This window comes from Strongylocentrotus purpuratus, unplaced genomic scaffold, assembly GCF_000002235.5.
Source record: "Strongylocentrotus purpuratus isolate Spur 01 unplaced genomic scaffold, Spur_5.0 spur5_scaffold_13, whole genome shotgun sequence".
In the NCBI taxonomy this organism is placed as follows: Eukaryota; Metazoa; Echinodermata; class Echinoidea; order Camarodonta; family Strongylocentrotidae; genus Strongylocentrotus; species Strongylocentrotus purpuratus.
In genome coordinates, this window is record NW_022145598.1 from 8,622,319 (window position 1) to 8,643,588 (window position 21,270).

The following is a 21,270-nucleotide window of genomic DNA, read 5'->3' on the forward strand; positions in this document are numbered from 1 at the left end:
CTGGGGAGCATTCCAGCCAGGAGTCATCTAACCACATTAATTTTCGCATCCTACCGTGCACCCATTTAACACCTGGGTGGAGAGTGGCAAATGTAGATTAACATCTTGCCAAAATGAGTTAATGCCCTTCTTGATATCAGCAGATGCATTGACATATGGATCGTTTTAGGAATAATCTTTGAAAAAATATATATTTAGATTGTATCAGTTTCAGGAACTATCCAAAATTGGGAAGTAATGGCATTATAATGCGATGATGAATATTTTGTTGATCAATTATTTCTGTACAAGTGTTTGCATCCTTAGAACTCCATACACCTTCAAATATTTATAACTCATAATTTAACACATATTTATTTTAAGATAAGATAGAAGAGAGAAGAGAAACCATGATGGGGAATATGAAAAGATATAGCAAAATGAAATAGCAAAATGATTTTGAGGGGTTTTGCCATGGAAAATGAATGAATTAAATTGATTTGAATATCTCTGATGTACTTCATCAAACGTGATTGATTTTTGATTTTTTTTCAGGGAAGAAGCAAACGCACATGAAGACGAGGCTGTTTGGAAGCGTGAGATCGAGGACGAGATCGAGGAGATGAGGCAGAATCATGATGATGATTACCAGATGCAGATGGACAGGTACCGAGCTGCTCTACAGGAGTGGAAGGACGGCAACAAAGCAAAGGTACACTTGAGGATGTGTTCTTTGATACTCATGCATGGCCCTACGTGTCATCTGTGTCTGTGATACAGTGTAATATTGAAGCCCTAAAAAAACATTCATGAAGTGCCTTAAAAAAGTAAAAATCTTTGAGTGACCAGTTTTACCATACTCATTTTCAGTTATAAAAACCGTTAGGAAAGCGCAAAAATTGGTTTTGATTTCCAATCATAAATATCTTGATAATCAGACAGGTGATCGTCTTGTAAAAGTCACGGGGTTCCGGACTGACCTAAAGGTTTATAATTATCATTGCAGCATGAGCTAAATCCAGGAATTTGTTTCAGAATCAGAGACAAAGATACCTCCTCCCTTTAAAGGAAGATGGTCATCAGTTTCCGTGTGGAGAAGGTCATAATTTGCTGAAACCAGACTTGGTGGAAATACCACTAATGGGTGTACAAGTCTCGCACATAGCAAACCATAGTTCCATTAAGAAATTACCCCTAGTCTCTCAAAAGGTCTCTCTCTCTCTCTCTCTCTCTCTCTCTCTCTCTGTGTCTCTCTGTCTCTCTCTCTCTCTCTCCCTCTCCCTCTCTCTCTCTCTCTCTCTCTGTCACTAATAATATCCCTAGTTCCATTATAAATGTCTCCAACATGGATCTCCATACCTTATTGGTATTATTCCCCAAAAGACTGTAGTGTTATAAAAATCGTTAGGAAAACCGTTTTTGAAATTTCAATTTGCATTCATAAATATCTTGATAATCAGACAGGCGATCGATTTGTAAAAGTCATGGCGGGATCCTGACTGACCTAAAGGTTTATAATTACGGTATGATTGCAGCATGAGTTAAATCCAGGATTTTGTTTCAGAATCTTAGACAAAGATACCCAATCCCCTTAATGTACAGTGGAGTTGGCATTACTGAAGTGAAATATTTTTAGTGAAATTGAATCGTGAAATAATTAATGATTTAAATCAACCCTCTATTTCTTTGTTAAATGTAGAAAAAGGGAAAGAAGAAAAAGAAGAAGAGCGGTTCTCGGGAGAATTTGACAGAGTCAGGGCAGGAAGAGGAAGATGGAGGTGAAGGGTCAGAGGTCGAGAAACCAAAGCCGATCAAACCGTCAGCAAAGTTTGATGAGGACGAGGCGAGGGAGCGTATCAGAGAGAAGATAGCACTAATAAGACGTAAACCAGGTAATGTGATTGTGATGGTGGTGGTGGTGATTGTGATGGTGGTGGTGGTGGTGGTGATGGTGATGATGATGATGATGATGATAATGATGGTGATGGTGGTGGTGATGGTGGTGGTGATGAAGATGATGGTGATAATGAAGATGATGGTGGTGGTAGTGGTGGTGGTGGTCGTGGGGATGATGGTGATGATGGTGATGATGATGGTGGTGGTGGTGGTGGTGGTGGTGGTGGTGGTGGTGGTGGTGGTGGTGGTGGTGGTGGTGGTGGTGGTGGTGATGATGATGATGATGATGATGTACTTTTGATGGTGATAGTGAGGAAGAGCAGATATCAGCAATAATAATGATAAGTTGATGATTATGCATGATGATGATGATTATTATGATGAAGACTGTGATTAATGAATGAGAGGATGATAAGGATCATGTTGATTGGAATGATGGAGATAGTTGTGTTATTTGAAATCCTCTATAATACTCTAGAAAGTCTGTAAGAATAATTGATCCATGTAATGGCCAATATGCTACATGTATTTCTAACACAGTGAACCGAATGTACATGTCTATTCCAATGTCCTCTACTACAAGTACCTATAACTTAAAGGGGCAAGTAACTATAACTTAAAGGGGGTGTAGCATGGCAAATACTGGTCAACGCCATTTACGACTTCTTTTGGACAACTGCACGTAAACGCTTCAGTTGCGGGTATGTTGCATGCACGTGAATATATACTGCGGTCACGTCGTCCGTAGTCGTATTATACCCGATTGGCCCCGAGTAAGGCCACGGGAAAGACATGTAGCCTTGTCATGCTACACCCCGTTTAAACTGAATGCACTTCTTCCTTTGTGTGTCATCAGGAGAAACCATCCTTCACCTTGAGCTGAGCAACACGGCCGTTATCACTCCCACACCAGACTGCAGCAGACAAGAACAGCAGAGACGGAATGAGATGCAGAGATACCGCTGTTTCATCAAAGTCCTCATCAACGAGAAAGAAGTCTCCAGAACTGCTACAAAGTAAGAATAATTAAAGTCCCACTGTACTTCTTGTAGCTACTTGCTCCCTCAATATAGAAAACAATGCCTAATCGGTGACCATTGGTCCCCCATGATCCTCTTTTTCTTATGTTCATTGAGAGCTGAGTTGATGAGATAGCCACCTCTCAGTGACCTTGCAGGGTGGTCTAATCACTCCTGTAAACTAGTACAGATGGGCTTTAAATGATAATTAGGAAGACTAATTAAATGGTAAATACAGTCATCTTTGTCTTCTATGGTAAAAACTGTATTTTAAGACCACGCAAGAAAGATAAGAAAAGTGGTCTTTATTTATAAGCAGGTGGTCTTTAGACTTCTTGAGTTCACATTGCTATGAGAAAAAGTGTTCAAGAGATAAAAAAAAAGTGGTTATTAAAGACAAGAACATTCCTTGAGGAAAGACCTGAGGGTTACAGTTCACTTTACAACTCCAGAGCACAGGTGACCCCAAATACTTTAATGTCTACAGAAGGTTGAAAGTGTATCTCGTTATGGGATGATTTTTATATAAAGTTTTCTTTGGAGCTATTTTTGCATATAGCTGACCTAATGCTATCTTGTCTATTAGTTTTTATAAATCTTATATTGGTTTGTTTGATTTTGTTTGTTTGACTGCTAAGAAAGCATATGTATGCTTGTAAGTAAGCAACCAGGTCTACGAGGGACTTGGTAATGAGGATTAATGCCTTACCAAAGGGCACTAGTGCACTGTGCACCTCCCAGTTACGAGACCATGAACTGCTGTACCACTGAGCCATCGTGTCTCCTTAATCACACAAGATACATATATGTGTCCTATATATTTCATTTTTTTCCTTTGCTTTTAGATCTATGACTTCGGATTTCACCATGCACTTTGGTAACATCTTCAATGTTCAGATTGTACACTGGCCTGAGACCATCGTGATTCAGGTAGGCCCTCCTGATACATGTTTTGATTGTGTAAATTGTGTTACTCTTGCTTAAGAGGTGTCCTGGGGGTGTTTCACAAAGATTCTAAGTTGAATTTATTTCTAAGTTGGACTTAACAATTATGGAAAGCCGTTAGCATCTTTGAAATTATTTTGTCAAAGCTATTTTTAAAGGCAAAAAATGTTGATTCAAATCATTCACAGTTTCTATTATCAAGGAGATTTCATGTTCTTGATGTGGAATTTATAAAAAGTCTAAAATGATTGACTTTTCGCTTTTGAACACATTTTCTTTTAAGGCTACAGATGGCTCTCCATAATTTTTAAACCCAAGTTAGAGTTAAGTTTGACTTAGGATCTTTGTGAAACACTCCCCTGGTCTAGTGGAATACGTCACCAGACTTGACTGTGGATCACATGGTTTGCAATTCGATTGTAACTAATCATTAAAGTTTCTAAATTGGCAATGCGAAGTAAAAAATAAGATCGTTATTTTCTAGTACAAAGTGGTATTTTCCAGTTAGATTTTGCAATTATTTTCTTCACATTGGTTCCTTTAATAATTTTTTTACCTTCAAAATATGAAGAAAAGGAAAGAAAGATTTAAGTTTTTGCCAATTTATGGAGGGAAAACTGATTAATTTAGAAAATAAGACAATACTGCACTGCCATAATATAATGCTCTGTGTATTTATTCTGTTTTGCTTTCCTTGATCCTCACAGTTGTTTGAGACTGGAGTTCTGAGTAGCAACCATCTTGCAAACGTCTATCTGAACGCGCCGAGCACACAGATGACCTCTGATAAAGTTCACGTTGACCAGTTTGAGTTCAGTAGTGACCAGAAAGTGGAATTTGACCACAGTGCAGTGGGCAGTGGTGAGTGACCAACATGATCGCAAATACTTGATTAAAAAAGAAAATAATCACGGAAACTCACATCTTGGGAGATATGAGCTGGGAACCGTTTCACAAAGCCTTTTTTCAATGACAAGTGACAAAAATCAGTGAGAAATCTGTTGATAACCAATCAGAAGCAAGGATTTCATTAGCTTATAACAACAGCTGTCATTTGTCACTGATGACAAGTTTTATGAAACGCCCCCCTGGTATAGCAGTCATTCACTGCCGTGTCTTTACATGCAACTGACTTGGAAGAACCGGTTCGAATCTGAGTCACGTCTTTCAGATGGTTAGAAAGTCAAATGTAGGTAGAATGCATTGGCTATGAACATCAGAACTTGACAAAGATCCAGATCTTAAGTTTTTATTTAGAAAAACAAGAAACTTGTGGGTCTGAAACTTTACTTAATAAAACTTTAACAGACTTAATTACAGTTTCATTCATTAATGTCAGTACTGAAATTTTACAACTTAAGTTTCTTTAGATATACACTGTATTCATGATTTACGATTGTTTCTGTCCCCTGGGTCCCTAGTGTTCCAGTCGTTGAAACTCAAATGATCACTGTTAATGGATCTTTTGCTGCCTATTTGCTGCATTGACTCAAATTTAATTGACTTGATTTGACTTGAATTGAATTGATTTATTTCCACATTTCCATAAAAAGAAATAACAAAACAATATAAATGATACACATTTGTTATGGACTATGAATGAATTTCCATTTGTTATGGACAATAAATCAATTCAATACAATTCAATTCAATTCATTAATGAAATAGTAAACATTAGAAGAAAAAAAATCAACAAGAACAAAATCAGATATACAGAATCAGATTTAGACTTCAGAAAATATTCATATCAATGTGGGGGATTATAAAAAGTCATGAACTTAAATCATAAGTCCATGTCTCAAAACTCTCCTCTTTGACCATGATCAACAATATATATAATTTTTATGTAAAGCGCTGTGAAACAACATTTAGTTCATAAGAGCGCTATATAAATGACTTTTTATTGTATAATTATTGTAAGTCTATTATTGTATTGTATTATTATTTTAAGTCCATCTTTGTATTGACAAAAATGTATAATTCTTTCCAATTTGTACTGACTGCAGGTATCACATTCTCCATTGGTGAGGAAGATGGTGCACAGAGTTTCAACCTGCTGACATCAGGTAGCTTGTATGCCAGCGTAGCTTGGGGTTTAGCTGACGATGGCTTGCCCCTCATACCGCCAGCCATACCGTCAAACACCTATGCGCTGAGGTGAGTAGTGTGAAACAATTTAATAATAATTATAATAATGATAGGTTAATTTCTATAGCGCAGCTACGATATAATTATACTCTACTGCGCTTAATGCATAGTATTATATTACAGTCAAACCTGTCTATAGCGACCGCCCAAGGGAAACACAAAAAGTGGTCTTTGTAGACAGGTTGCTTCAGTACATGTTTGAATGAGAAACCATTTTCAAGGAAACAACAAATGTGGTCTTTGAAGACAGGTGGTCACTAAAGCAAGTTTGATAAGGCGCTAAAGCATTCAAGGAATTCTTTCGTACCAAGTACCTATTTACTTCACCTGGATGGAGAGTGGCAAATGTAGATTAATGTCTCGCCAAAGGAAATTGGAGCCTTGGGAGGACTCAAAATTACCATGACCCATGTGATCCATGTACAGTCTGGTGACGTATCTACAAGAAAATGAAACCTCTACAGAAAGAAGGAGGGAAAAACGTGAGGTAACCAGGAAGAAAGACTAAGATTGACTTTAAGTTGGACTTAACTATGGCAGGCCATTAATGCCACTGGCTGCTCTCACCATTATGATCTTTAGATAATGTTTTTTCCTTCAATAATGAACTATCAACAAATGTACATTCTGTAGATTTGAGACCACGAACCCTATGTCCCTTAATTCATAGACCAATGCCAGTATCAAAATGGTAAGAGCTAACAGTGGCATGAACAGCCTGCCATAGTTAAGCCCAGCTGAAAGATAAGTCCGACTTAGGATCTTTGTGAAACACCCCTCTGGTCATACATTCTATTAAAAGCTCCTCCATGGGAACAAAGATGTTGCCATACCCGTTTGCATGTAAGTATATTGATATAGTCTCACCTCCACTCCAACTTTTTCACGTTACCAGCTCCATGAAGGGGGTGGATGCCTTGGCGGCCATCGGTGCGACCGGTATCATTGATGATAAGAAGCTGGCTAAGTGGCTGATGGAAGCGCGACTAGATCCCAACGATCCTGCCAACTCCTTCCTGCTGCAGATGATCAAGGTGAGACGAGAACGTGGCACATTTGGCACCGTGGGGATAACCTCTTTTTATTGGTTAATTTAAGGGGAGATTGTAGTCAGTGTCCATGTGCAGAAGGTCATTTTTATTTATTTCATTTTATTTATTTATTTAAAAAACAGGGTAGCCCATTCAACAATAAGTTGGTTTCCCATGGAGCCCTGTGATAACATACAAATCAAAGCATGATTGAACGATCAACATAAACATAAACATAATATAGAATCATAAATGAAAAGAAAATGGCAAGTAAACAAACGAACAACAGATGGAAATTCTCTAAAATAACAGAAATAACAAACATGTAAAAATTAGACTAATATGAAAACATTGGGAAATATTGCATGTGGCCGTATGGCGGACGCAAGAAAAATATTAGACATATGAACATACATGTATGAACAATGACCAAAGTAACGTCTGGAATGAATTTAGAATAATCATTAAAATTACTGGCAAGAGCTATGAATTATTAAAGCAATGCTTCTTTAAGTGAAATTTAAAGGGATTAAGGGTATCTTTTGTTCTTACTTCAATCGGCAAATTATTCCATAGGAAAGGGCCGTCGTAGCATAACGAAGGTTTACGATACTCGGTATGGCATTTAGGGATAATTCAGTCATAATTACATGTAGCTGTCACCAGAATTTGATCTTGAAAAAAAAACGCAAGCTAAAACTAGAAAATAACACCATTCCTTCTCCATGCACCATCCCCACTTTAGAATGACTAAAAAAAGATTGAGACCGAAAACTAAAACTAGAAACTAACAACATTCCTTCTCCATCCCCACTCCAGAATGACAGAAACAAGATTGAGACGAAGGACTACTTTCGCCTGGAGCAGCTCCAGCAGGAGTTTGACTTTGTGACGGACGAGGAGCTGGAGACCAACCGGAGATTCAAGCTCCTCCAGCTGAGAGAGAAGGAGGTGGAGGAGTTCAGAAACTACAAGATGGTGCCTGCGATTGAGAAGGAGATCGCTGAGACCTTCTTTGAGGTGAGAGATAGTAAAGAAATAAGTTGGGTAATTTAATATTTGTTATTTAGAAAAATTTAAAGTAATAAAGAGGGGAAAATAGGTGTCAAAATTATTATCTTTTAACAGCTAGACATTTGGGGTAATTAAGTTTAATTCATGAAAAAACAAGAAAATTGTAAAGCTCAAATATATCCTTTCAAACAATCATTTTGTTCCCCTTTTTATTTTCTGTCATCCCTTTACAGAGTTATTACAAAGGTCTTTTTTTCCCCCCATTTTTCCCCCCATTCTTTTTTTTTGGCTGAGAAAATAATGAAAAACTAAAAAAAAGATAAATTCCTCACATTTCTTAACAAGACTTTAATGATTTCTTGGGGCATATTTGCAATGTTAAGACCTAAGAACACATATATTTCTTGTACAAAAATGATCAAAGAAAGTCTTAAAAGTGATTGGTGGGAAAAATAATTTGATCTGTATTGTGACTTGTATATTGCAGGAGTATGAAATGAAGCTGAAGAAAGAGGAAGATGGGTTGGTTGATGAAGACATGGATGCAAGGAGAGCTCAGGTTGCAAAGTTCATAGCACAGGTTGGTCCTTCAAACACTTTCACCCCTGTACACCCTACTGGGCCCCGTCTTAAAAAGAGTTATTAAGTTGGATTAATATCAACTCGCCTGTTATTTTTGCAAATCCCATGGTTGGTCCAAATTTGTATAAGATTATCTTGTCTTGAAAAAAAACATTATTTGCAGTTTGTAAATATGTTATGTTCCGAGAGTCAATATTTTGTTCTACTTTGCTATTACTGACTGTTAATTGTGATGAGATGCACAAACATTATAGTTATGTAGCACTTTCTATTTCTTTTACAATGTACAAATGCACACTCTAAAGGGAAATGTTTTGCATTGCTTCAAAACACCTGAAAAAGAAAATCAGTTACAAGTACAAAATCTGCTGTGCATTGCTCTGCCCAAAACTATGGAATCCAAGAACATTTAGAAAAATTAATTAGGCCCCCCCTCCAACCCCCCAAAGAACAATAATAGCTAGTGTAGAAGGCCACTGACACTTCTTGTGTAGTGCAACACAAATATATGGCACATGATGTTTTAATCTACAGTGTATGCATCATTTTCTTATTGAAATATTAGTGATCTAAAGGTACATTATTTGAAGTAAAGCATTGGTTAATGAGGAGGAAGGGAGGGAGGGGGGGGGGGGGTGAGGATGAGGATGAGAAGATCCTACAAAATCTGTAAGGAATTCATTTGATTCATGTTCATGTGCACGTGTTTGTCTACATTTCTGATGTGCTGCAAACGGATACATGTATATTGGGGGGTGTTTCATAAAGAGTTACGCCTGATTTTACGAACGACTTGTATATGAAGTGCCAGAGAGGATGCCCTAAGTTTTTTCTGATATTTCCAATAACCTCAATTAAATTATGGCAAAAAATATACTTTGCATTAAAAATTGTTGTTATAATAAGAATGTTAATCTAAATCTGCACAGTTCAACTTAATAAATAATAATCAATAAATATTGAGCATCCCATTTGGCTTTTCATATACAAGTCGTTCGTAAAGTTATACGTAACTTTACGAACAGCTTTATAAAACACCCCCCAGGCCTGATAATTACCCAATTTAAATCGGTTTCCCAATTTTTAATTTTTTTTTCCTGATTTTATCCTGATTTTTAATTTTTTTTTTTTCCTGATTCCCCCCTCCCCGATTTTATCCTGATTTTCACGATTTTTCCTGATTTTCTTACTCAAAAGGGGTTATGTTAGATTCCATTACCCCCCCCCCCCCCCCCCCCCCGAATCCTCTTTTTTCTTTTTTTACTCAAAGGGGATGTGGTTGAGGGAGACAAAAAAAAAAACTTTTATTTTAGTGCTCACTATCACTCGTGTGTGTATATGAAATTGACCTTAAAAGGTTTCTCTTTTGATAATGTAGTCCTATGCATGTAAATGTATGAGTACCCGTAGTTGTACTTTTCCTGACATGGGATTTTCGACAAGATTCAAGTGTTTTGATTGTTGTTTATTTTGACACTGTCAGATTCGTAAGCGAGTGATTCAGAGGTACCGAGCTGCTCAGCATCGCTACACACTCCAGGACATTGTCAATGAGAGCTTGGTACCTGATGTTAGGTGAGAAGACAAACTCTTTCTTCCTCTCTTTCTCTCTCTCTCTTTTTTCTTCTCTTTCCCTCGCTCTTTCTCTCGCTCTTTCTCTCGCTCTTTCTCTCGCTCTTTCTTTCTCTCTTTATTCACCTTTCCTCTCTTTCTCTCTCTTTCTCTATCTTTCTCTCTCTTTCTCTCTATCTTTTTCTATCTTTTTCTATCTTTCTGTCTCTTTCTTTCTTTCTCTCTCTCTCTTTCACTCTCTCTCTCTCTTCAACTTTCTTCTCTTTGAACTGAGGACCTTTCCCTCTCTTGCCAAGGGTTTAAACCACTAGACTATAACACCTGCCTTCTCTTCCTGCGTCTTTCCTTGTTTCTCTCTCTCTCTCTCTCTCTCTCTCACTCGCACACTCTCTTTCTTTCCCCCTTCCCCCTCTATCCGTCACATCTCTCACCCCTCTCTCTGTCCCCCTCTTCCTCTGTATCTTTTATTCTCTTGTTTTTAATTCATTAGTTGTAAGGAATATGTCAGACAAATAATTCTAGTCAAAGGGTTTATACATCATCAGTGAATTTGCAAAACCTAATATCTTTTTTAATACTTTTTTCTTCAATATTTTGTATTCAGTCTACTTGGAGACACCTTAGCGAAGCTGGTAGAGCCACGTCGCCCTCTCAAGCCTCAGCGCAAAGAGCGTAAGACGGTCACGGCGCAGAACCTCACCGCCCAGTCGGTCAATCTCCTCATCAACATTGAAAGAGCGTTTGAAATCCCAACAAGGAAACCGGATCCTAAGTAAGTAGTTATGAAGAAGAAAATAGAGCAAACAACAGATATTACTAAGACACTATTGTTGTTTTTTTCAATACAAAAAAAAGCCCCACTGCACTACTTATAGCTACTTACGCCCTCTATATAGCAAACAATGCCTAATCGGTGAACATTGGTCCCCCATGATCCCCTTTTTCTTATGTTAATAAGAGAGCTGATTTGATGAGATAAAACTTGTGCAGTGGGGCTTTAAAGAAAACATATTTTTAGCGATCCATCACCATTTGAGCCATTGAATACTCAGCCTGACATCACTTTGCCTGGCTGGAGTCAATGGATAATGCTTCATCTACCCAAATCAACTGGTATTCAACTTTAAGAAACATGCTGACAAATGACTTGTTGAGGACAGCACTTAATGCAAAAGATTGTTAATTGCAAATGTACGGTCTGAGATATACATATTCATGAAGGTACAGTGTCATCCAATCAAATTACTTTTAGATCATCAAACTCGCAATGTTGATAAATTATGCAAATATAAAAAAATTGATTGATGCAATGTGCATAAATTCTTGAATAATACATATTTCTATTGAACTTCACAGGCAGTCTGGTCAACATGCAGAGGTGAGTATAATTTGTAAAAACAATTTTTGAAGACGTAAAGACACTTTGGTCTTTGGAATTGGAAGAAAATTGTTAATTAGAAGATTATGAGCACATTTATATTAAGGGCTATATATAAAAACTAAATTTGTTTTACTACATGTTTAACACTATTACATCATGTTCTATTCATTGCAGTTATAATTGTTACAACCGGGACCCTGTCTTATAAAGAGTTGATATTAATCACACATAAGAGATAGGAGACTGCAAACTTGTGATTGATTTAGATCAAGTGCAACTCATTTTAAGACGGAGCCTTGATTGTCATTTCAAAAAAATAAAATCAGATTTAAGGTAGGTTGTAAGCATCAACAAACTACAGTTGTCTTCAGGTATTTATTACAGTTACATAATTATTAAACAGAATCTGAAATCTTCAAATTAAAATCTGAAAGTTATAATTTTTCGGCATCATCATGTAATGTGTTTGTCTATCAGGTGCGTCCATTCGTTGAGGTTGTATTCCAACAGACGACTAAACAGACCTGTGTCGCTGAAGGCGCCAATCCCAATTGGAACGAGGAGCTTGCTCTGCCATTCAAGTAAGTTATCAAAACAATTTCAATTATTGAAAGAATGGAGATATCTCTTGTACAAGTATATTAGGCTAACCAGTCAAGGTTATGTACATGTATTGGAAAAGATGTGTTTTTTTCTTCTCTTTTACATTTACATGTAGATAAAGCCAGACCTTTGTACATGTAGATAGATTGATAACATTAGAACCTTAAAAAAGTAGTTAATTGCAACACCAGAAGAATCCAGGTATACTAGTGTTTTTTTACATGAAATTTCTATATGAAGTATGGTGTTTATATACTGAAATTAGATATACGTATTTTGAAATTAATGACTTATATCATTAAAGCCTTATTTTTACGCTTTTAATTGGATTCACGCTGGCTAGCGTACAGTGTTTTTACATTTTCCACTCCCTGCTCAATGCTGACCGAACTATCTTGACATCCTCAACAGGGCTCCCAATAACGACTACTCCGCTAGCAATCTGCAGACGGTTAAAGATGAGATCTACATGAACCTGTTTGACGAGACGGTGATTGATCTGCTCCAGGACGACCGTGACAGGACGACCAACATCCACCAGAGGCTGGAGAAGAGGTGGCTCGGAAGCCTCAGCATACCCTTCTCAACGATCTACTTCCAGGGCAAGGTGAGGATGACCAATGGTATAATGGGCGTCACTAATAACGATAGTCTAGATTTATAGAGCGCTTAATACAAATACTGTCTCTGAGCAATATTATATACCTCACTCAAGAAATCCAGCCATCTGATTGGTCAAAATTAGAGTCGTGATTGTAGCCATTCCCGTAAAGAAATGAAAAAACCGGTTAATAGTCCAGAGTGAGATCCCTCAAAATTCTTGTTACCATGCAAATAGTTAAATTTTGCTGCGATACCCAATGGTTTACGTGTTAAAATTTTCTTTGAGCGAGTGCAGACACCATACAGCGCTTTATGTCCGCGATTCCCAACTGATCGAAAATTTCAGTCAATTTTCCAGCAAAGATAAACAGACAGTTTCTCAAATTTTCTGTGATGTTTTAACCAATCTTTTCTCAATAAAAACGATAAAGTAAGAATTCTTGGTAAAATATTCTTGGTAGATATTTGTTTGAATTCGGCATATAAAAGACATATCAACTGCTTTAATATTCGAGGTCTGTTTTTCTGTTATCAGGTGGCAGGTGCTATTCGAGTGGAAGCCCCCTCCTCTCTGCTGGGGTACGAGAGGACCAGAGAGAGTGCAGGGAGGGGGGCAGCCAATGCTACCTACCTCTCCGTCTTCATCACCGTTGAGCCTCCTCTTGCCCCTCCAGAACTACTAAAGGAAAAGGTCAGTTTTTCAAACGAGGGTTTGACCATAGAAAGGCCTGTAGGCCTATTATCGATCCCACCATTATCTGTTATGTTATATTTATGTTGGATTCTTGTTTTTTTTTTTTATTGTTTTGTATTTTTATCAGATTGTGGAAATAAACTTGAACAAAAACTTGAAAAGCAATTTTTGTAGTAATATGTTCCTCTTGACCCTCTAGAACTCTTTAGGGAAAGGGTGAGTGTTTTTCAGTCATTGCCATTCCTTAATATCCATTGATCGTACAGGTAAACTTGTATATAAAGACCGCTCAAGGAGGACTAACGAAATCGGTCTGTGTTGGCAGGTGGTCTTTATGTACAGGTTCATTTTGTGCATGTTTCCACATACTATGGGATGGTATGTTGAATATCCTTCATGACACTATTCTTTGGTATCTGGTTCTAGCATTGAATTCATATATTAATGACTTGTCAAAGGAATTTTAAAAATACAAACAGAGAAATAATAAAAGAGCAAAAGAAATAAAGAAGAGAGAGACAAAGGAAATTGAAAAAGAGCGAGACAAAAAAAGCATAAAGGGCAATATATTTTTGTTCAACAAAGACTATCACATTAGGTTAGTTTACCATCTAATTAAAGATAAATCCTTATTTCCCTCACACACATCATTTTCAACAATGTTCAGCCTGATACTAAGTTATTTTTTAAGTAAAGCAGAAAGATGAGAGAAAAAACAATTAGTGAAAATTTAAGCAATATCCAATAGGAAAGTTATGAACTTTTGAAGTTTTCATCAGTGAAACACAAATTGGCAACTCTGGGATGCATCTTGCGACCTCGTCTCAAATTTGCTCTGTACAGAAAATTTTACTTTCCCTCATTAATTATCTTTGTAGTTTGAAACCCTTGAAGATGATGAACTGTTGAACCAAGCTGAGCTTCTCCAGGCCCACGTCTCGGCAAAGTTCCCCACACGTCAGATCACGCCTACAGTGATCGACATGAATGGCAGCTCTGTCTTTGTGACCAGGTACTTCAGAGCCCTGGCGCCGCCGCCCGTCTTGATTGAAGGGAGTGACCAGACTCAGATTTGTGTGAGTTTTGAGACTCTTTAGGGATTAGTGACTGGAAAAACTTAGTGACTGAATGGATTGAAGTTTAAACTGAAGAGGAGACTGTGTTAACAAATTTGGTGTGATTGAAACAGAAGAGAGAGAGAGAGAGAGATTAGGAAAAGAGAGGGAGAAAAGGAGGAGGAGGAGGAGGAGGAGGAACTTCTATCTTCAGTGAAAGTGCGTTGCACTGTGTAGATAGTAGCCTATCTACACAGTGTAACAAACTTTTTGCTTCTCCCAGCAATGATGGGCGAACTATCTTTCATCACATGATTTACTTTTGACCAATCGTAGAACAAGATTCTTAGTATGTGGAATATATATAGAGACTATTTATTAAGCGCATAATAAATTGAAAATTTCTCTATGCGCTTTACAATTATGACTATACATCTATCTCTTTGTTTTCTTATAGGAGAGGATAACTCGTTTTGTATCTCTCATCCCGTCTATCTCGGACAGTGTCTTGTTCATACATCTTTCTCTTTGTTTTCTTATAGGAGAGGATAGCTCGGTTTGTATCTCTCATCCCGTCCATCTCCGACAGTGTCCTGTTCCCAGGAGTCTGTAACATCTGGAGTACATGTCAGGTGAGTTGTAGAGTCAACGCACAAAATAGCTTTGCATTGGTCTAGCCATTGAAGCTTGCTGCACTCTATGACCCCTATGCCTTCCTGTAGCTGCCCCACTGAAATACTGCGTTTGTAATTTTGTACTAAATTGGCTTCAATTAAGGAATCATTTATCAATGTTAAGTGTGAGATGCATGGCCCTACGTGTTATCAGTGTCTGTGATATGGTGCCTCAAAAAAGTAAAAAATCTTGAAGTGACCAGTTTTACCACACTCATTTTCCTTAATAGACTTTAGTGTTATAAAAAGCGTTTGGAAAACGAAAAATGAAATTTCGATTTCCAATCATAATTATCTTGATAATCAGACAGGCGATCGGCTTGTAAAAGTCATGGAATTCCGGACTGACCTAAAGATTTATAATTGTGATTGCAGCATGAGCATAAATCCAGGATTTTGTTTCAGAATCTGAGGCAATGTTACCGAGTCACTTTAAGGCATTTCATTCCTTGAAAAAGAAAATTACATCTTTTCCTGAATCTTGTTACCATGACAGCAATTTATGTAGATGTTGCAGGGTGATGAGGAAGAGCATGCCGTTCTCCTGGTCAACTAGAAGGAGAAGAAGAAGAAGAAGAGGGTGAAGAAGAAGAAAAAGAGCAAGAGAGAGAGAGAAATAATATATAAAGCTGAGAGAATATTTTTAGTGAATAGATTGTAATGATCTCCTGGTGTGTGAAGCATAATGACTAACTTTATTTAAATGAATCTTGTTACCATGACAGCAATTCATGCAGATGTTGCAGGGTGACGAGGAGGAGCACGCCGTGCTCCTGGTCAACTACTTCCTCCATCTCAACAAACGGGCGTGGCTGATCCTGGGGAGGGCGATCCCCGAGGGCCCCACGGCTTATGCCCTCTCGGAGGAAGGGGACGGCCAGTACTGGATATGGAACCCTTCCACCGGGGAGCATTACAAGGCTACCGATAGCTTCTGCCCTCTCAAGGCTGTCGATTGCCTCATCAATCAAGACAATGTGAGCGTACACTCTTTTTACAGTCATGGACCTGGGGGTGTTTCATAAAGCTGTTCGTAAAGTTACGCATGACTTTACGAATGACTTACATATGAAGTGCCAGATACGATGCCCAACGTTTTTTCTGATATTTCCAATAACCTCAAATAAATTATGGCAAAAAATATACTCTGCATAAAAAATGGTTGTTATAATAAGAATGTTAATCTACATCTGCACAGTTCATCTTTATAAATAATAATCAATAATGATTGAGCATCCTATTTGGCTTTTCATATGCAAGTCGTTCGTAAAATCATGCTTAACTTTACGAACAGCTTTATGAAACACCCCCTCAGATATGATATGAGTAATTCCATAAATTAGGGACCCAATATGTGACATTTTTGGTGTCCCTGTTACATAACGAATCCACACGTGGCTCTGAGTTTTTGTAAATACCATATAGTATTTGTTGCTATATCAGGCATGCTTTACTTATTTGTATATCTGTCTTGGGAGAAAGCTTACTTTCCCTCGGCGGGGTTGGGAAGGTGTTGATCTGTTATCTTCTTTCTTTTGAATGCAGTCAAGTATGTCATCAATCAATGTAAGATCAAATTTGTTGTCACTCAACTATGACACTTAAACTGTATCATGCTAATTGTTATATTTCATTCAACCTGTATGTGTAGTATTACCTTCTTGCAAATTACATGATAATTTACTCAGATTGTCAACCTTCTGTTCTTCTTTTCACCTGTCCATAGATCTGGGCAAATATCCAGATTCAAGAAGAGACAAGTCGACTCAATTTTGATGTCGGAAAGTCGACCGCTTGGAAACCTCTCTTCACCAGTAGCTTCCCCAATCCAGGTCTCTCAAGCATGCAGGTATGTTAATCTATGTATATACAGTGCGTCCCAGAAAATATGAACACCGAGAATTATTGATGTTTTATTATAACTTAATCACAATTTTGATTAATAAATGTCACATATTTGTAAAGCTTAGATCCTCTTCTTTCATTTGATGCAACTCATATAATGCATATTTCACACATGAGTGATTAAAAACAATTTGAAGAGAGGGTACCAAAAAGTCATTTGGCGGGTGGTATTTGAATTTCAAAGAGAAAATCACATTTCTAGAAAAATCATTTTCTGCCTCTTTCATGTGACACCTCAATCAGGAAAAATGAGCCAGGAATAACAAAGTTCTGTTGCATTTCCATAGTTTGATTAAACTAATTCATTTTCACTGGTTGACTTCCGTAGCAACAAACAGAGTTGACAAAAGACTTAACTCTGTTTCGTTGACGATCGGCCATGCACAAAGAAGACAAAAGTCTTTGTGACACACTCCCCCGATCTAGTAAGAGATTTCTATTCTTGCATCTTGTAGGAGGAAACGCTACGTTATGAACAGACTGTACTGGACGATGTGGTGGATCTACAGAACAAGTAAGTGCAAAATGGTCATTTAAAATTGAAACCCCCATTTAACTTTCATCACTTCTAGAGCTGAGCTTGCAGTATAAGCCTAAATAAACACTAGCGCTGCGCAGAAGAGCATTTGTGAAATAATTTCACTCTTGCTCCTCCAGCAGTGTCCACTGAAACGGAGGCGACGGTCTCTCAGTCTGGCTGAGATCGGTGTAATGACCCTCTACAGTTCAATATTGGTCATATGGTCACTCCAGTTGACATTTAGTGCTGCTCTCAAGAGTCTTGTATAGCAACCATCCAGTTGTTTTGCCAGGCTACTCGTCAATGTCCAGGCTTCTGATCCATAGAGCAGTACAGTTTCCACTGAAGCCCTAAAGAAACGGACTTTCAGTTTTCTACCGAGGTTTGATTTCCAAATGGCAGTCAGCTTGTTCAAAGCTGTCCAGGCTTTCGCCTTTCGGATATTCAGGTCTTGTTTTGACTGATCAACCCACGAGCCAAGGTACTGAACGTCTTGGACCTGCTTCAGCTTGTCCTGTCAGCAGTACAGATCTCTGGTGCATGCATAATACGGTTTGTGATCTCTATCCTCCATTCCCCCCCCCCCCCACAGGATCGAGAAGAAGCTGCGTAACTGCATCATGGACTGGAGGCCGCGTCACATCACCCGCTGGAACCGTCATGTGATCCACACGTTCAGAGAGATCCTCAAGAAGCTGGAGAAGTCACCTGACCTGCTAGACAATGACAACCCCACCCTCAAGACTATCCTGGAATCATACAATGTAAGGCACTTGGTTTTTTTAGGCATGCAAAGTGATGATGATGAATATATTAATTGTTTGAACAATTCTAATTTATTCCATTTCGTATTTCAATTGTTTGCACAATAAAGAACATAGTTTAATCATAAAATTAAATAAAAAACAACTGATAAAATGATGACAGCCTATTGATAAAAAGATAACACTAAGCTTTTAAAAAAAAATGTTGTAGCATAGCTACATGTACCTTGATAAAACACTTAAAGTCCCACTGCACTAGTTATAGCTACTTGGGCCCTCTATACAGCAAACAATGCCTAATCGGTGCTTGTTGGTCCTCCATGATCCTCTTTTTCTTATGTTAATTGAGAACTGATTTGATGAGATAACCACCTGCCAGTGACCTTGCAGGGAGGTCTTATCCCCCTGGCCAAACTATTACAGACGGTCTTTAAGCTTTCAGGGAATTTCTTCCATTTACTTCACCTGGGTAGAGAGCGGCAAATGTCAGTTAAAGAATTGCCAAGGGGCGTCAGTGCCGTCGCAGGGATTTAAACACCATGCCATGTGGCCCTCAGTTTGTTTCCTTATCTACTACTCCAAGACATCTGTACCAAAATGATATATCTGCCTTACAGTGTAGTTCAAGAGGGGCAACAGAATGCCTTGTAATCTTTAAAAAGGATATGGGGATAGAAAAATTGAAAAGGATTTAATAGCATGTGTTAGAAGTGTCGTGGTCTAGCGGATATGCCACCGAAATGTGGACAACATGGTTTGCGGTTCAAGTCCTGCCCCGACACTAATGCCCTTTGACAAGACATTAATCTACATTTGCCACTCTCCACCCAGGTGTTAAATGGGTACCCGGTAGGAAGAAATTCCTTGAATGCTTAAGCGCCTTATCATGGCGGCTCAGCTACAGCCAGGGTATTAGTATACCTTGTATTAAGCGAAGTAGAGTATATTCATATAGTGGCTACGTTATATAAATAGACCTAATATTATTATTTTATGATAATTATTGTTTATGTGCCGAAAACTTTTGTGTTGAGTACGATAGCGAAAAATATTCTTTTTCATAATTTCTCCTTCCTTCTTTGATCTTGTTCTTCTTCACCTTCTCATTTTCCTTCTTCATTTTTATGATTAATTGATTTTAATCCTTATCTTGTTTCTTTTTCCAGTTGTGTGGCTTCCCTCTCCACATGTCGTACACTGACGTCAAGACCATCGTGGACAAAGTTCAGAGTACGGGAGTCCACAAGAACGAGTCGAACAATGTCGAGTTTGCACTTGCCGTCCACATCCACCCCTACCCCAACCACATCCTCTCTGTCTGGATCTACCTAGCGTCCGTTACAAGAAGGAGATGATCATAATGTAGCGTACAAGCTCTTCAACACTCGCCCTGACAACACTTCATTGCTTTGCTGCCATATTTTAATACTGTTAAACCTTGTTAGTGAACAATTTTATAATAAACTCTCATTATTTCAAAATCTTGGCATTTCCCTGTTGAGGCTCTACCTTACTAACCAAATTTCTATGTTCAACAAAGTAGAGTTTGCGCTAGCCATCCAAATATACCCTTGCCCGAACATATGATCGATCTACCTAGCGTCTGTTACAAGAAGGGGATGATCGTAATGTAGCGTACAAGTTCTTTAAAGCGGGACAGCTACTTGTAGCTATTTGCGCCCTCTATATAGCAAACAATGTCTGAGTGGTACCCGTTGGTCCCCCATGATCCCCTTTTTCCTTATTCTATAAAAGGGTAAAATTATAATGAAGCTATAATGCCAATGAAATAGTAAATCAGACCATGTTCAACTTATTCGTTGCATTAGATTGGATTATCTATTTATGCAATTCATATGAATTTCCCCCCATCATCAATGATGAGAACTTGGAGTGTATTTCAGTAAGAAAGAATCTTGACTTATGTGAGAATGTTTACTTTGAGATCATTCTATTAAAACTTTTACTCACAGCAACGAAGGTCGTTCATGGACATATGTATTCATAAGTGCAGATAATTTGTATGTATATTTATAGCATGTACATGTGTATATTGTACAAACCATTTGATTAATTTATGAATAAATTGTAATAATGAACTTTATAAACTCAGATTTGTATTACTTTGAACATGTGTAGTTTGAATGTGACTACATGTAGTATGGAAAGGGATTGGAGCGAGAGCGAGAGAGAGAGATTGTGTGAGAGAGAGAGAGAGAGAGAGATTGTGTGTGAGAGAGAGAGAGAGAGATTGTGAGAGAGAGAGAGAGAGAGAGAGATTGTGAGAGAGAGAGAGAGAGAGATTGTGTGAGAGAGAGAGAGAGAGAGAGGGAAAAGGGGGGGGGGGGAGAAAGAAAGATAGAGAAATGCAGACAGACATAGAGAAAGAAATGTAAAAACACAAATAGACAGTACCAGAAAGAGAGAGAGAGAGAGAGAGAGAGAGAGAAAGAGAGAGAAAGCAAGAGAAACAGAGAAAGAGATAGATATATATACTATCGATTCAATCACCTCCAGAGATACAATACAACATAGAAGTAAAGAAACACAGATAGTTACATAGATACATATAATGTTTATTGCATATCATTTCAGGGGGAACACTAAGTACAATATATATTTGGCCTCTCATAAAAAATAGATGAACATCGACCTACATGTAATCCAGTATACATTCTGCAAATATTCTACACATTCTGGCAATTTTCACTATATCTTGCATTAGTTAATGGCAGAAACTTCTTTTCTGTGGAAATCTACAAAAAAATAATAATCTTAATACGCAATACTCAGTTTGGAATTTCCTTTAAAAATAAGTACAAGCGTACAAAAGTACTGTCCCAGTATGTTTAAGTTAAATGCAATTTATTATGTATAACCATCAG

At 37.9% G+C, this 21,270-nt stretch overlaps 1 protein-coding gene across 1 annotated transcript in view; it reads left to right on the forward strand.

The window, feature by feature from the left end:
• Positions 1-20,365, forward strand: part of LOC756176 (coiled-coil and C2 domain-containing protein 2A) — a 32,971-nt gene extending 12,606 nt beyond the window's left edge. The window contains exons 16-37 of the mRNA XM_030983863.1: positions 535-691; positions 1,679-1,871; positions 2,732-2,891; positions 3,740-3,824; positions 4,547-4,700; positions 5,846-5,996; positions 6,883-7,021; positions 7,838-8,038; positions 8,520-8,612; positions 10,098-10,189; positions 10,791-10,958; positions 11,543-11,564; positions 12,045-12,148; positions 12,582-12,777; positions 13,309-13,464; positions 14,346-14,543; positions 15,065-15,154; positions 15,922-16,173; positions 16,923-17,045; positions 17,557-17,615; positions 18,214-18,385; positions 19,552-20,365. Of these exons, the coding sequence (XP_030839723.1) occupies positions 535-691; positions 1,679-1,871; positions 2,732-2,891; positions 3,740-3,824; positions 4,547-4,700; positions 5,846-5,996; positions 6,883-7,021; positions 7,838-8,038; positions 8,520-8,612; positions 10,098-10,189; positions 10,791-10,958; positions 11,543-11,564; positions 12,045-12,148; positions 12,582-12,777; positions 13,309-13,464; positions 14,346-14,543; positions 15,065-15,154; positions 15,922-16,173; positions 16,923-17,045; positions 17,557-17,615; positions 18,214-18,385; positions 19,552-19,740 (3,154 nt within the window). The 3' untranslated portion in view covers positions 19,741-20,365. The remainder of the gene's footprint in view (positions 1-534; positions 692-1,678; positions 1,872-2,731; positions 2,892-3,739; positions 3,825-4,546; positions 4,701-5,845; positions 5,997-6,882; positions 7,022-7,837; positions 8,039-8,519; positions 8,613-10,097; positions 10,190-10,790; positions 10,959-11,542; positions 11,565-12,044; positions 12,149-12,581; positions 12,778-13,308; positions 13,465-14,345; positions 14,544-15,064; positions 15,155-15,921; positions 16,174-16,922; positions 17,046-17,556; positions 17,616-18,213; positions 18,386-19,551) is intronic.
• Positions 20,366-21,270: the final 905 nt, after the last annotated feature.